Here is a 15398-nt window from a genome sequence, read left to right as displayed (position 1 = left end):
ATCTTCATAACTAGTCTAAATGTGACAGACAGTCAACAAACAAGCAACCTATTTTCAAACCTAACTCAAAATAAACCTAAACCACATTAAAGCTTTAGCCTCTGAGTGAATTTATAAACCCTTGGCTTATGATAATTAAAGTCATACCGTGGTGTCAAAATACGAAACTCTCGAGTGAGACCTATGTTTTTAATCGAATGGAGCCTTTCTTTGAACCGCAGACCTCCAACGACTTCGTTGGCAGAAATTCATAATTGATAATAGGTTGATGAACTTGTGCAATATTGTTCGAAATTTTTTGTTAATGCTTAATTGAAGTTGTAACGGTAAATATATATTTTTTTATTGTTCTATTTTTAATTACTTGCTAATTTGACGTTTGAAACGCAGCAGGTGAAAGTGAAAGTAAAGGCAGCAACCAGGGTAAGGTCGTCAACACGCAGTAAATGTTGTATTCCCAGTTCAGTGATTTTAGAGTGCATTATGGACATCTAAACCTCCCAATTATAAAGGATTACCTCCAGCGGTAACTTATAAATCAAGACACATACAGAATCAACCTAGATGTAATCCTGCAATGTAGCACGTATCACTAGTCCTACAACTAGTTCGACAATGTAAGATATATCACATGTTGTTTTTGTCTTGGTGCTATGTCTTACTATCCAAAAAACGGCCTTGTATGCCTGTTCCGATGTCGTTGACATCGGAATGAGTAGTCAAAGTTTCAGGAACATCTCACACTTGGCAGCCTATATCTACACTCTTCCACTCATTTATAAGCAATTAATGTACATACTGTGCTGTCTTTATCCTGGTGGAATGAAAATATGATACTTGCAAATGGACGCATTTTCATGTTCCATTGATATACATTTGAATTTGTTGCAATGTGATGGTAGTTGAGATATGCCAAAGTAAGTTCAAGTAGGTTCATGTTGGGGATATGTTTTTTGAATGAAAGGAAACATTGCTTACAGTTCCAATATTTATAATATAATTTTATTTGTTTCATTAAAGAATAATATTTCAACTTAACCCGATTTGGGCATTCTTGGTTTTCAACGCTTTCCAGTCAACTCAAATGTTGGCCAACGAAACTTGAAAACAGGTCCATTTCTTTTGTGAGAATTTGAATTTATTAGAGAAATGACATCAGAGTAAGTAAAGTCTGACTAAAACATTAAGACTTTGTAGAAAAGCGTCGTTATTTTAGTTGTCAGTTGTGTGAAATATTCCTGAAAATTTTACTTTCGTAACGATGTTAGTCAACTACAAAACATGCTACACAGCGCCGTTAGTTAGGCTGTAAGACCTTGACACCCACAATATAAATATCAGCGTTGAGGTCTTACATGTAGGACTAGTCCTACAACTAGTCCTGCATCAGTGCATGTAAGACCTCAACACTGATACTTAATTTTTGGGTGTCCAAAACATAAACATCAACGTTGAGGTCTTACATGTAGGACTAGTCCTACAATGTAATATGCATCACATGATATTTTTGTTTTGGTACTAAGTTGTAAAATTTGACGTTTCACCTGATATTTAGTTTTTTGGGTAGCACCCAGAACATAAATATGGGGTGCTACATCTTACATGGTAGGGCTAACCAAGACTGTTTTTTTTAGAATCGTGGCCTTTTGGATATTTATGAGACTGATGTTGTTTCATATATGGTCATTATTATTTTATGTGATGGAATAATTTTAAAAATATATTTGAAAAAATGGGTGTCAATCGAGGTAACTTTTACATAAAAGATTGCACCATATTTGTGATGAGTTTTATTTCCATTGAGGTATTCATATACGAGATAGTGAGGTATTTATATTTGTTGTCATTTTTTTTTATGAGTCGAGTACAGAAGTTTGAGCAAAGGATTTATGTGTGTGTGTGTGTGTGTGCGTCTGTACATTATGTGAAAATAAAAACATGTAGATAGAATGCAGTAAACTTTCTTAAGCAGCTACCAGGTGAATGGATACATTTTATTGGCTATAAAGAGAATGCATAAAATTTGATTGGCTAATGAAGGTAGCTGAATAGAGCCTAAATTTGTTGAAGAAAGTAAAGTAAGAAAATGATGATTCAGACCAATGTTAAATAGGATAGGTTACTGGTTAAGGTAGATAACCTGTTCATAAAAGCTTGCAATTTATTTCTAGTTTAATCTAATCTTCCTATTAATTTGCACTTGTTGCACTGTTTTTTTTTCTTTTGTAGATGGGATATGGGACTGGATAGTGTAGTGGCATTGTAGATGTCATTGAAAGGGATTAGAAGACTGGGACAAATGAGCTTCATGTTTTAAAGACTACCTATCCATCAACTTCAATGGCAACAGATGAGCTCAAACATTTATCTCCTAAAGAGATATGGGAAGGAGAAATTGAGCCTGCAAAGGTTTTGGTTATCAAGGTAAACACTCTAGTCAATATTTTCTTAGTAAACCATGAATTAAAGCTTTTTCGCCACAAGTAATGCAAGATCTTCCATGCGAGTAACTTGCTTCTTGGTTTTTAGTTGTCTCCTGTGTATTGAATATCATTTGGGCATGAGGATCATCTCCTTTGTATTAAACATCATTGGGTATGAGGATTGTCTCCTATGTATTAAACATCATTGGGTATGAGGATTGTCTCCTGTGTATTGAACATCATTGGGTATGAGGAATGTCTCCTGTGTATTAAACATCATTGGATATGAGGATTGTCTCCTGTGTACTGAACATCCTTTGGGTATGAGGATTGTCTCCTGTGTATTGAACATCACTGGGTATGAGGATTGTCTCCTGTGTATTGAACATTATTGGGTATGAGGATTGTCTCCTGTGTACTGAACATCATTTGGTATGAGGATTGTCTCCTGTGTATTGAACATCATTGGGTATGAGGATTGTCTCCTGTGTATTTATCATCATTTGGGTATGAGGAATTGTCTCCTGTGTATTTATCATCATATCAGTAAGTGCCTTTATTTTTTCATGTCTAGTAAGTATGTGCATGATTTTAGATTTGGAATGGGGCCCCGAGTGGCCGAGTGATCTAAAGTGCTCACCGTTATGGATCACTGCCATCTCACCTCTGTCTGTGTGGGTTCGAGTCTCGGGCTCGGCCAATGTGGGTATGTGAGAAAGCTTGCCGGTAGCTTGGTCAGTGGTTCTTTCTGGGGTTTTCCTGGGTTCTTCCTCCACCATTAATACTGGCTGCCATGTATAGCCTATCTTGTGCTGAAAAATGATGTTAAACACAACAACAACAACAAGAATTGATTGGAATCTCAACAAATTTCAAGCTATGACCTAGGGAATAAAACCCTTTTGATGGTTTAGGATTATCCCAGGAACCAGTATCATTTACATGAATACATTCATCTTTTCAATTTCCTTTGGTGTATATAAAGTGGATATTTGCATGAAACAACAGTGCTCAAAGAAAATTAGTTTTAAACACAGGCCCAGGGCTGGTGACTTAAATAAACTCACAAGCCCTGTCTGAGAAATTCCACATGCTCCAGATTTCCCTTTTTTCAATATTGTCTTGCAACATTGTAATAGCTACAATTTGAATACAGATTCAATAGGGTTCAGCTCCATACATGTCCGTTTACCATTTATTCATGCTACATGTAACAGGCAGATACTGAAAGTGGTGGGGGTTTTTCTTTCCATTTTTGAAGATAACTAAAAATTGAATTTTCTCAAAACATGGCCATGTCAGGGTGGAGTATGAATCATATTTTTAACATGAAATGCCATGCTTCTATTTGATTAAAATCACTTTTCAGTTTCATGTTGGACAGTGGTGAACCGATTTAGATTATGTCGTGTTATGGTAGGTATGTCAACACCTTGAAAAGACATTTACACATTTCATTAGCCCGATCAAAGTTTCCTCAGCCAAATTAGACTTTTTCTGGGACAAGCCCGATGGGCACATCACTCAGAATACAGGACGGGCAAGATCTGAAATGAGACTGGACCTGGGCATTAGGCTGTCAGATGTTTTAAGCACTGTACAAGTGAATGGCAGATACATTGCATTGAATTGGTGAAAAATTTGGTATTTTCATGAGTGGCACACCCTTTCCCACAAGATGAAGTGTATCCATTATTCACTCAGAGCAAGGAAAGTTTCTTGATAGTCTCCAGTCACAACTTGGGTGGGGGGGGGAGGTCTAAGTCTCTGGAAGATACGGATGGACCCTGTTGCCAATGACAGTTGCATGTATAGATTTGAACTTTCATGCTGGTTAAGTTATTTATTGTTATAATGTGGGAATCTCAAAAGTTTTGAAGATGTAGCACATGAGCTATGTCAGTGCAGGGAGGGATAGAGTTTTGGGATCAATGTCAGTTGCATGCAAACTATTTACAGTAGTCCCCCTCTTGAATGCCTCCCCCTCCCCCCACGACCAGCGGACACCCACTTCATACGGCCAGAATCCCTTGGTACCAGTGAGTTTGTGTTCATGTACCCCACAGGAATGGCCACCCCTCTGACATGGCCAGCAGCCAGCATATTAGAACAAAATGTAAAATGTTCCCTTCACAAGCGGCCACTTTTTATTTAAAATGTGTCAAGAACTAACAATTAATTCATATTAGGATGTAAGGTAAGTACATGTAATCAGATTATTTCTACCATCGATACATGTCTCTCAATGTCAGGTTTCCGTTACTGAAAGAAGTGTTGACTAAAGTATATATAACACTAAGATTAATATTATATCAATATCTATAAAAGCAGACATTTACAGGAAATGGTCTCAGTAATGTTATGATAGAGTTTTGGGCTTCATACCTCTGTTGAGTTCTTCTCTTTGATGATTACAACCGGACGTAATTGTCAAGATAATAATAGGCTTAAAATAGATTTTGTGTTTTAACACACAGAGAAATTAACCTTGAACAAAACAGGGTTCCAGACAAAGACCAAAAAGTCATGTTACAATGCATGTATCGTTTCCTTTACAAGGAAGGCATTTCATACACTCTAGAAAAATTTCATCTGCATAATTAAATTACATACAGTTAACAACACCTGAATAAATCATTACCAAACATTAACATGTCATCACGTAAATGGAGACATGTTAGGAGAAAGTCGGTTATTGTATTCAGCGACATCGGGTGGGGTGGGGAGGGGGGGACTTGCCAAACAATTTTATGAAGAAAAGACTCGAATAAAACAATTTTATGTTGAAAAGACTGAAAAAACAATGTTGTAACCGATAAGGAGACTATTCAACAGCAGTGGGAACATGGAACAAATGGAAAGAAAATTATGTACGTACCAAGATTTAAATGACATTTTTGAATGGTTTTGCAACATACATGACAACAATACCTGCTCACTTATGTCAAGAATAAGAACTACTGATGTATATTCAGTTGAAATAAGTCTATTTTTAAGGCAAGAAGAACCTTTTGATAATTATTGTTTTTTTTAAACAAAGATATTAAATGAAGATATTAAATGCTTTGATGTACGTAGCTTTCTTACTGCGTACACTACATATACTTCTCACAAAAAATTTAGTTCCCAGAAGGGGTGGCTGTATAAGATGGATATTTCAGTGCAGAAGGGGTGGCTGTATAAGAGGGGGACCACTGTATGGGGAATGGATGGATATTTCAGTGCAGAAGGGGTGGCTGTATAAGAGGGGGACCACTGTATGGGGAATGGATGGATATTTCAGTGCAGAAGGGGTGGCTGTATAAGAGGGGGACCACTGTATGGGGAATGGATGGATATTTCAGTAGTTTCTATGTTATGACACAGGGAAAAGTTACGTAACTTAAGAACCTGGGACATCATCCAGGACAATCTAAAATATGTTTATACCGGAGTCATTGATAGCAGATTCAATATCTTAGATATGTGAGATATACTGTTTTTCAGTTGTTTAACATTTTTGCAAACACCCCCCCCTTTTTTTTCCTACCCCCAATGGCAAGCCCCCAGTTTGAAAAGTGATGACAAAATCCCCTCTCATAGGTCAATCAATGATCCATGTTTCATGTGTCTAGCTTTAACATTGCAGGTTATGTGTGGGCATACTATATCACAATATCCCATAGCCTCTATGTAAGTAATGGATTAAACTGACATTCTCAGCTTTCTCAAGGCAGCCATTAAATGGTTAGGAGACGATGAAGGTTAAAGTAATGAAGAGATGTTATCTGAGTACATGTCATTGTGAAATCACATGTTTTTATAGATCTATTGAGTACACTTGAGATCGCAATTTTTATCTCACCAGTCAGATGTTTTTCAAGTTCTGTTGAGTACACATCATTGTGAGATCACACTTTTGATCTTGCCTTTTAGATGTTTTAAAGCTCTGTTGAGTACACATCATTGTGAGATCACACTTTTGATCTTGCCAGTTAGATGTTTTAAAGTTCTTTTGAGTACACATCATTGTGAGATCACACTTTTGATCTTGCCAGTTAGATGTTTTAAAGCTCTGTTGAGTACACATCATTGTGAGATCACACTTTTGATCTTGCCTTTTAGATGTTTTAAAGCTCTGTTGAGTACACATCATTGTGAGATCACACTTTTGATCTTGCCAGTTAGATGTTTTAAAGTTCTTTTGAGTACACATCATTGTGAGATCACACTTTTGATCTTGCCAGTTAGATGTTTTAAAGCTCTGTTGAGTACACATCATTGTGAGATCACACTTTTTATCTCGCCAGTCAGATGCTTTTAAAGCTCTTTTAAGAAAAGTATAACCCTCAGACATGACTTTCATGTATAAAATGTTGGCATCTGTCTATTTGAATATAATTTGTTTAAAAGATAAGCTGATCCAGAGATAATATCTCTGAAACATGCCCATTAGAAGGTCCAGGTGTTTTTAGTGTATCTTTGAAAAGCTGGTTTATTATCGAGCATTTTAGTAGCTATGAACAGTTAGTGCAGGAATGCAAAATTTTTTAGGCCAAGGGCCAGATTGCATTTTCTAAGACCACTTGAGGGCCGCAAACACTAATTTCTTTAATATAATTACTTTTCATGGGCCAGATTTCTTTGTTGTTTTAATTTGCCCTGAGGGTTGGACAGAACACATTTACGGGCCGGGGATTGTGCACCCCTGAGCTAGTGTATTAGCAAGCATTTCAGTCACTGTGAATAGCTGATGATGTATACAAGTGAGCATTTTAGTCCTTGAATAGTGGGTACCATATATACTCACATATAAGCTGAATAATTTAGGAAAAAATAAAGGCCTGGAAGAATGGGGGGGTCGGCTTTTCCGCAGGCCAATATCTAAGCTTGACAATTGTTTTTTTTTTGTTGACTACTGTAATGGCTGTAAATCTTGGGACATGAATCAATAATTTTGTCCGTGTCCTAAGACATGGGCATGGAAAAAAAAGATTAACTTTTGATGACCCAACAATTATTAAACTGTTACACAGTACTATGATTGATTTTGTTATTATTTTGCGTGTGCATATTTTCTGATTTCACCAACACAAAGTTAATTAAAGGTAAATACAGACTTTATAATTCATGGACTGGTTGAGTTTACCAGGGAGACATGATGCTGCACTAGAATGAACAGTACTTACACAGTGCAGAGCATGCATTGCGTCACATAAATCCTTACTTATTCCCAAACATATTAATATGTAGAATTTGCTTTATTCATTGTTTCAACCAAATTGTATTCTTCCAGATAACATTTCAGCTAGTCCTTAATAGCTGTTTCATTTACATTGAATCACGCGCTCATTAGTTACTCATTTTCAGTGATATAAGTGATCCTGCAAATAGAGGTAATATTTATAAAAAGGTATGCACGTTTAATTGTACAAGGCACGTAACCATCATAATTTACATGTTCGTCAAGAGTGGCAAAAATAAAGGCCAAAATTCTCATATAGTTCAACTAAGATCATCATCAATCAATTTTAGTTTTGTGTTTTAGTTGAACAAACATCATAACTTTCCACACAGTGAAAAACTTGATGTTTCTGTGTCTTCTATGTTGATGGTCAGCCTTTTGTTTTGCGACAGAAATTCAGGTCAGTTAATCATTAAAACCCTGAAACTGGCTTGTGATAACATGGAATTTTGACCGGTAATTATACAAGTACATTGATGTGTAGGTGTTTTTTTTCCCCTAATATTAGCATGATTACCGTTGTTTTGTAAAACAGGGCAAAGGCATACCAAAATAGCCAGCCTTATGGCACCATACATGTGGCAACTATTTTCCCCTCTTTGTATATCTGACCATATTCCCTTATTGTCAGCTCGTAAAGCATTTAGTAATATTTATTATAAAACATAGATTCTGGATTAATTTTTTGAAGACACATTTGCTGCGTGGTATGTATTTTCTTTCTTTCTTTTAATTTAACGATGGTAATTATCATTGGTTTATATGGTTTTTAAAAAATCAGGTGTTAACTCATTTAAGTTTCTGTCATGGGAATGGCACTATAGCATATGAAGTTACAGCATTCGTAGTGATCATTCTTAAGATTGAAATTAATTGTGGACAATTTTATTGTTGTGGTTTACTTTTTTTGTTCTGGTTTTATTTTTTTATTTTTGTATTATTGTAGAGGTAAAAGAAAATTATTAATTTACGTGCATAATGTTTAAACTTAACATTCAATTTGGTGAAGAAGCGAATTCTTTTTAGAAAAAGTAATTCTTTCATCACAACAATAATTCACAGGTGATACAACAGAACATGTATGACTTCTCTTGTTTAGAAGAAACGAAAATCAAAGACATAATGTAATAGTCATGAGTTCTAAGCAAAAATCATAAGATATTATGAAATCAGGAGGTAGGTGTGGAGTGACCTCAAAAATCGGGAGTGTTTTTTCTCCTTCGGGTGTGAAAGTTGACAGGTATGGTGTAAGGTCACTTATATCAAAGCAAACTACAACTCAGCTTTTACGATATTAGCATCGAACCGTATTGTTTTTGTTCATTGTGTTGTCATACTGGGATTACATTTTAATGAGTTAGGTATTTACAATTTCAACGCAAAGTAAAAACATAATTACCGGTGCACTGATATAAAATGCCCAATGCAATAATGCATAAACAAACAATAATTGAGTCAAAAGTGAAAGGTAGTGTTACAGCAACTCATGAATGCTAATTTCTTGTCATTGTTCGATCAAACTATACATAAATCTAAATTAGGCAGAAACAATCAGAAAACCGAAAATTAAATAAATTACTTTTCAAACAAGTTTATACCATTTCTTTTTAATAATCATTGATGCCAACCTTGAGATAAGTATACATGTAGCTTTTTAAAAATATAATTTTTCCTAAATAAATGCATTTAGAACTTACTTTGTACATCTTGAGACGATTCAGAGTTGTAGGTCGGCTTATACATGGGTTATGCACATTTTAGTGTTTATACCTGTTCAGTTTGGGGGTCGGCTTATATGCAACAGGCTTATACACGAGTATATACGGTATATAAACGAGCATTCTGGTGTTTGTAAATATATGGTGCTTATGCAGAGAGCTGAATGAACTGTACATTTGTCAGAGTTTTTGCTATACATATTTGAAATGAATTCATGATGAAATAGATGGATTGTTAGATAATTATATATGGTCAACATATAATGTGGGTTGTTACATTTTTTTCTCCACTTTACTCTAAGTATTCAAACATTGAACATGTGTCCTGACATAGTTTTCTTATTTGCATTGCAATACTATTTACATGTGCATAATTTAAACATTTCATAATGAGAACTAGGAAAATTAATTAAAAGATAAAATTATGTCTTCCATTGTGCATATATACTTTTTTTAGCAATTGAATGTATTATAGGCATTTGACAGGATCAGTGCAAGAAACTGTGAAACTTCTATATGATTTCTGTATAATCACATTTTGAATTGTTGACACTTTACATTTTGTTATTAAATTCACCAATCGTGGTGATGTAATTTCTACACACTTATTTGATGAGGAAGATATTTTGAATCAGAATCAGAGCTGTGTTCTGTGTGAACATGCAGAAATGTTAAATTATATGGAAATTTAGTACGTGTAGATACTCTGTAAAAGTTAAATAAATAAAAAAATACTGTACCCTTACTTTTACAAGCTTTGGTGTAATTTTGAGGCATGTATTTGTAAAATAGCTGTCTGCTATAACAATGTATAAAGTGATTTTTAATTATTAATGCCAAGAGAGTGTCATTTTATTTTGTGAAAAATCGTTTCTCCTCTTTTTAGGGAAATTATGTGTAAATGGATATGTTACTTTGGAGTATGTTTGTTGCCTTGTAATTATGTAATTTCATAATTTGATATTTCTAGAGTCTGAATTAAGCATTTGAATAGACATCTATTTCTTTTAGAAGATAAAGTGGAATTTATATACTGTCTGATATCACTATCTAGACATTCATACATTTAGCTGTTTTTTGGGCTTCTTAACTTTGCATACCAGTATATTATTTTATGGATCTTTTGTCTGAATATAAAATGTTCATGCATTCACTACATCAGAAAATGATCAAAAAAATGACATCTTGCGATCTTAAGAAAAGTTAGGTTTTTATGCCAGTTGCGCAACTATCAATAACATACAATTTTGCCTTTTATTTATACAGAATATATCATCAACCATCACAGTGGAGAGTTTACAGAACTACTTGGAGGTTGTGACAGAGAATGAACTGGTTTCATTATATTTCTATCCAGCTGTAACCAGCATTTCATTAGCTGTTTTTCATGATGAAATAACTGGTGTGTATTTTCTAAAAAAAGAAAAAATCGAGGTGCAATAACTCACTTATGAAAGTTTATAATAGTTGCGGACGATTATGATATCACTATGTTATTACTTTTATTTAGTTACTTTGTTACATATGTCTATATTTTGGGCTTTATTTAATTGAGGGTAGTGTTTGAACCTGTCTGACTACTGTCATATTTTTAAAGATATTTACTAAAATCTAAGTTCTAGGCCTAACCTTGTTTATGAGCTTAGATGGTTCTGAAAGCAAACTTGTTTACAATATCAGTGGAATTTTCCATCAGAAATTTCGGTTTTCCAGTGCAATTTCTTACAACATAGGTCAGTGAAATATGTTTATAAAGGATTTGGTGAACAATTAATCATTCCTGTTTAATATCAGTTTTTATCAATATGATCAAAGTTTCAAATTTGTTGCTATCATCTTCATGAGCCAGGGTTCTGTTATGTTAAGCTTATCTACACAATAGTGGATTGAGCGGATATTTCTGTGCTTCAGGGACCACTCCGGTGGCTTTGTGATTTGAGTGTCTGCCTCGGATTCAGGAGGTTGCAGGTTTAAACCCCAGCCAAGTCATACCAAAGACATGTAAAAATCTAAGTTCTAGGCCTAACCTTGTTCATGAGCTTAGATGGTTCTGAAAGCAAACTTGTTTACAGTATCAGTGGAATTTTCCATCAGAAATGTCAGTTTTCCAATGCTTTTAACAGCCGCCTATCTTGGCACTCAGCATTAAGAGGTTAGTGTTAGGACTGGTCGGCATGGTGTCTGGATAATGTGACTGGATGGGACATCATGCTACGTGTCTGCGGCATGATGCCCCAGTGCTAGACATCACTATAAACTGCCACACTGCAGACATTGTAACGATATGACTTAAAAATTGTTAAAGCTATGTTTAAAATCCAAATCACACACACACATTGTATGCTTCAGGTCTGTGAATTTCATCGGATGCGTCGGCATGCCACCATAGCCAGTCAAAATTGGTTGTTCGAATTTGAACCCAGCTCCTACATATTCGAGACAAAGGTAGCACACAACTTGAATGGACTCATAAATAAGCAATTTTACATTGCCAATCTGTGTTTTTAAAAATACCTTTCACCTGAATACATCTGTAATGGCTTCTCTCTGGTATGTAGTCATACTTTTGATGTTAAACTTATGAAGTATCTTTTTGAAATCAATTGCCTCCACTATTTTATTCCGATTATCAGTGCACCACTGTTACAATACACCACTGTTAGTTGGCATTACCTCCCAAGGGAGGCAACTCATGCAATCCAATATATGTTGCTAGGACAAAGTACTAAAATATCTGCTCAGTCTGCCAAGGTGTCGATAAGGTTAACATATTGGAACCTTGGCTAGTGAAGATGTCTTCAGATATAATTGGAGAGGAATTATTTATTTCAATTCTTCATTGGAATTGTGAAGTGCTCATTGACCTTTTAACTTAACCACTATGTTTGGATTATTGAGAACTCAGTCAAAGACACTGATTGATTCTATCATTTTGGTACATCAGGACATTAAAAACTGTTGCATTCATTCAGAGCATTCTATACTTTTGGATTTGTGATAGGACTTTGGGATTATTTGGATTTAGTTCACAATACTATGAGTGTCTTTTGAATTTTCACTTTGTATTTTAGGCAGATAAATTATTTGTTGAATTTAACTCAAATTGTTTGTTTCACTTTTATGTTATGTAGTTAAGACCATAGTAACAGCATCCATATACTACCAATGATGTTACTGATAAATGATTTCATGATTTTCAATTTACAAAGTATTGCTTCATTTAAGATATAGAGGAAGTCCAAAAGAAAGCTCAAAGGAGACTACTTGAGAAGACAGTTTTAGAGTTCCTTCCCCTTGGTGGTAGTGTTGGTCTTCTCCTGTCCCATATCTCAGGACCTGTTGGAGATGATGCGCTAACTTTATACTTTGAGAGTAAAAAATGCGGAAGCCCAGGTGCAGATGTGGGGAATTGTAAACTGTTGTCAGATTTGAATATTTGTATCATACAGATGACTGCTTCTCCAGAGGGTGAGACACAAATAAAATAAGTTCATTATCTTATATATTACAAGACCTAAACTCATACATATTTCAAGACAGAAGCTCTCTGTCAAAATATTAAAGAAAGAAGCTCATTATCAACATATTACAAGAAAGCTCACTGTCTTGCATATTACAAGACAGAAGCTGCCCATCACACACAATACAAGACAAAAGCTGATTCATTGATATTACAAGACAGAAGATTGCTATAATACACATTACAAGTCAGAAGCTCATATCATGCAGATTATGAGACATAAGCTAACTGTCATACATATTGCAAGAAAGAAGCTCTCTATCTTGCATAATTATGAGAAAAAAAATCTCACTATTATGCATTTCTTTGCTGAATATGTTACCCAATCATGAGAACTACTACTACCTTGCAAATCCAGCCTTCCCAGGCTAAAGTTATTTAGCCAAAAAGATTAAGATTAATGCTATATGCCCATCTTGGCGGTTGTTGGGCAGAGTATTCATCCCTTGGTAAAGGGACTGGTGCCAAATCCCATGAATATCTCAGTTACTAATTTCACTAATGCTAAGAAGCACTCTGTCACCATGAGAGACCTTGCAAAAGCCAGATTCATCTTATGAAAGTTATGCCACTACAGATTGGAGGAGTCTTTTCACTTCTAAGGAAAGTATGGTATTTACTGTATATTTTGGTACATGATAAAATAATTATTTTTTTCCTGTCCCAGAACTTGTGCTGAAACTTTTTTTCACCTAGGTCATATGTCCCAAGACTTAAGAAATGAAATAAATCTGTGTTGAATTTATGCCACCCCCACTGCATGTTGCAATAAAATATATAAACAAAACACTTATTTGATAATAAACTAAAATAAACTAACCTTGTATTTTTATCATTTTTCCTTTTTTTTCATCATGAGCATTAAAGATTAAATATATCCACTAACTCAGTATATGTAGCGTAGGCATCAGTGCTGTAGCATTTATCACTTATGTCCGATAACACACAACACATTGTTCACTGATGTGAATATTGAGAAACAAATTGAGTTTGGTTGTACTCGGTGGTTTGAATATGTTATCCAACTGAAAACTGGATCCAACAAAATCGCAAGTGAGAGGAAAATAATCAACCAGTTATTTCTCTACACTCTGCCATGAGAACAGCCTCTTTACTCAGCGACTGTCTTGAATCGGTTTCTAATTCAGGGCATCCTACGAGTCTAGTGAGTGAAAGATCTCTTTGCCAGGTAAGTCTTGCATCACATGACTATGGCTTCACTCTACCAAAATGATATTGCTTGTTCTACCAGTACCGTCATCTATTCTAACCTGTTTGAGGGCATGGAAAGATTCTGTCCCCAGAGCTTTGTCCTCCTCCTCTGACTCCATCAACAGTATGCACCAGCTCTCCGGCATCTGTTGATCTTACAATGAACAGAAGGTTCTGACTTTAGTTATGTTCACAGTCTAAAAGGAGTGCTATGGACTTTCTGTCTCACCTTCATCATTTCATTGGCGGTTCTAACATACATTCCCTCCAGCTTTTCATTTGGAACCCCAGCATTGACAGTGGTCTCACTGCATTGGGGATGACATAGCCACACTCCATACATGTGGATCCGATGGCCTTTGTTGATACTTCGTTATTGGACTTACGTTCTCTCTGGCTATCTTCTCCCACTCAGAATACCTCAGGACATGCATGGGAGTCAGTCTCAAGCTAAGAGCACTGCCTTTATCCTTTAACCTCTGTTTAACGTCCCGATGGATGAAGTACGCTAAGTCATCAAGGAGACATGTTTCCCTCCCTTCCGCAACCACAGCATCGATACAGGGATAGTACAGGCAATCAACAAAAGGACCCAAGGGCCACTCATAGAACACGAACCTCTGAAAACTGTCCTTTTGAAACTCCACCAGTCGTATACCATGCAGATATAGCACCAAAAGGGTTCTGTCATTTGTTCCACACCTTATTCTTGGTACCACTGGCAAAAAACTCTACATCTGGTAATCGGCCTAAGCACCCTCAATCCATTTATCCATGCCCCTTGGTTCTCACAGGAAACATCACAGCACATTTTGAACAATATTCATTGGGGAGACTTTGCCATCACTGGGTTTAGAGGAAGCATACCTTCATGTCTCTATTCCTAAGACTCCCAGGATGTCCTGCGATTTGCTTACCACATTGTATATAAATTCAGGGCAGCCCAATTGAGGCTCCAAACTTTTTCTATGGCAGCAACCTCGGGTTACCTGGACAACATCCTGCTGCAACATCAGTGAGTTAGCTTTAACAAGTCATGATAGCCTTGTTACCAAACTGGACTTCTCATCAACGAGGAAAAATCTGACCTAGTATCATCTCAATGATTCATTCACCTAGGTATGGACTTCAATACACAGACACCACATTTTGTCTCCCTCAGGATTGAGTATAAAAATGACACAGGGTGGCCCCTTACTTTTGAAGAATTCTATCTGCATGGGATTGCTCAATGCAGCAGCAGACATGATCCTAGGTCGCCTTCTACTGAAATACTACTGTTTTTTCTGCATGAATGGAGT

The 15398-nt window shown here is 35.8% G+C and overlaps 1 protein-coding gene across 2 annotated transcripts in view; it reads left to right on the top strand.

The window, feature by feature from the left end:
* The first annotated feature begins 202 nt into the window (after positions 1-202).
* LOC149770865 (uncharacterized) overlaps positions 203-15398 on the top strand; it is a 90281-nt gene continuing 75085 nt past the window's right edge. The window contains exons 1-4 of one of the 2 annotated variants that reach the window (XM_089949019.1): positions 203-326; positions 2230-2424; positions 10632-10767; positions 12591-12833. In XM_089949019.1, coding sequence (XP_089805145.1) covers positions 2341-2424; positions 10632-10767; positions 12591-12833 — 463 coding nt within the window. In that variant the 5' untranslated portion in view covers positions 203-326; positions 2230-2340. Of the gene's footprint in view, positions 327-401; positions 618-2229; positions 2425-10631; positions 10768-12590; positions 12834-15398 lie in introns of those variants that run through there. The other variant, XM_089949020.1, reaches the window with a different exon arrangement.

This window comes from Sinohyriopsis cumingii, unplaced genomic scaffold (genome assembly GCF_028554795.1).
Source record: "Sinohyriopsis cumingii isolate HCF-2022 unplaced genomic scaffold, ASM2855479v2 utg002239l, whole genome shotgun sequence".
Taxonomy (NCBI): Eukaryota; Metazoa; Mollusca; class Bivalvia; order Unionida; family Unionidae; genus Sinohyriopsis; species Sinohyriopsis cumingii.
This window is presented reverse-complemented; position numbering and strand designations above follow the sequence as displayed.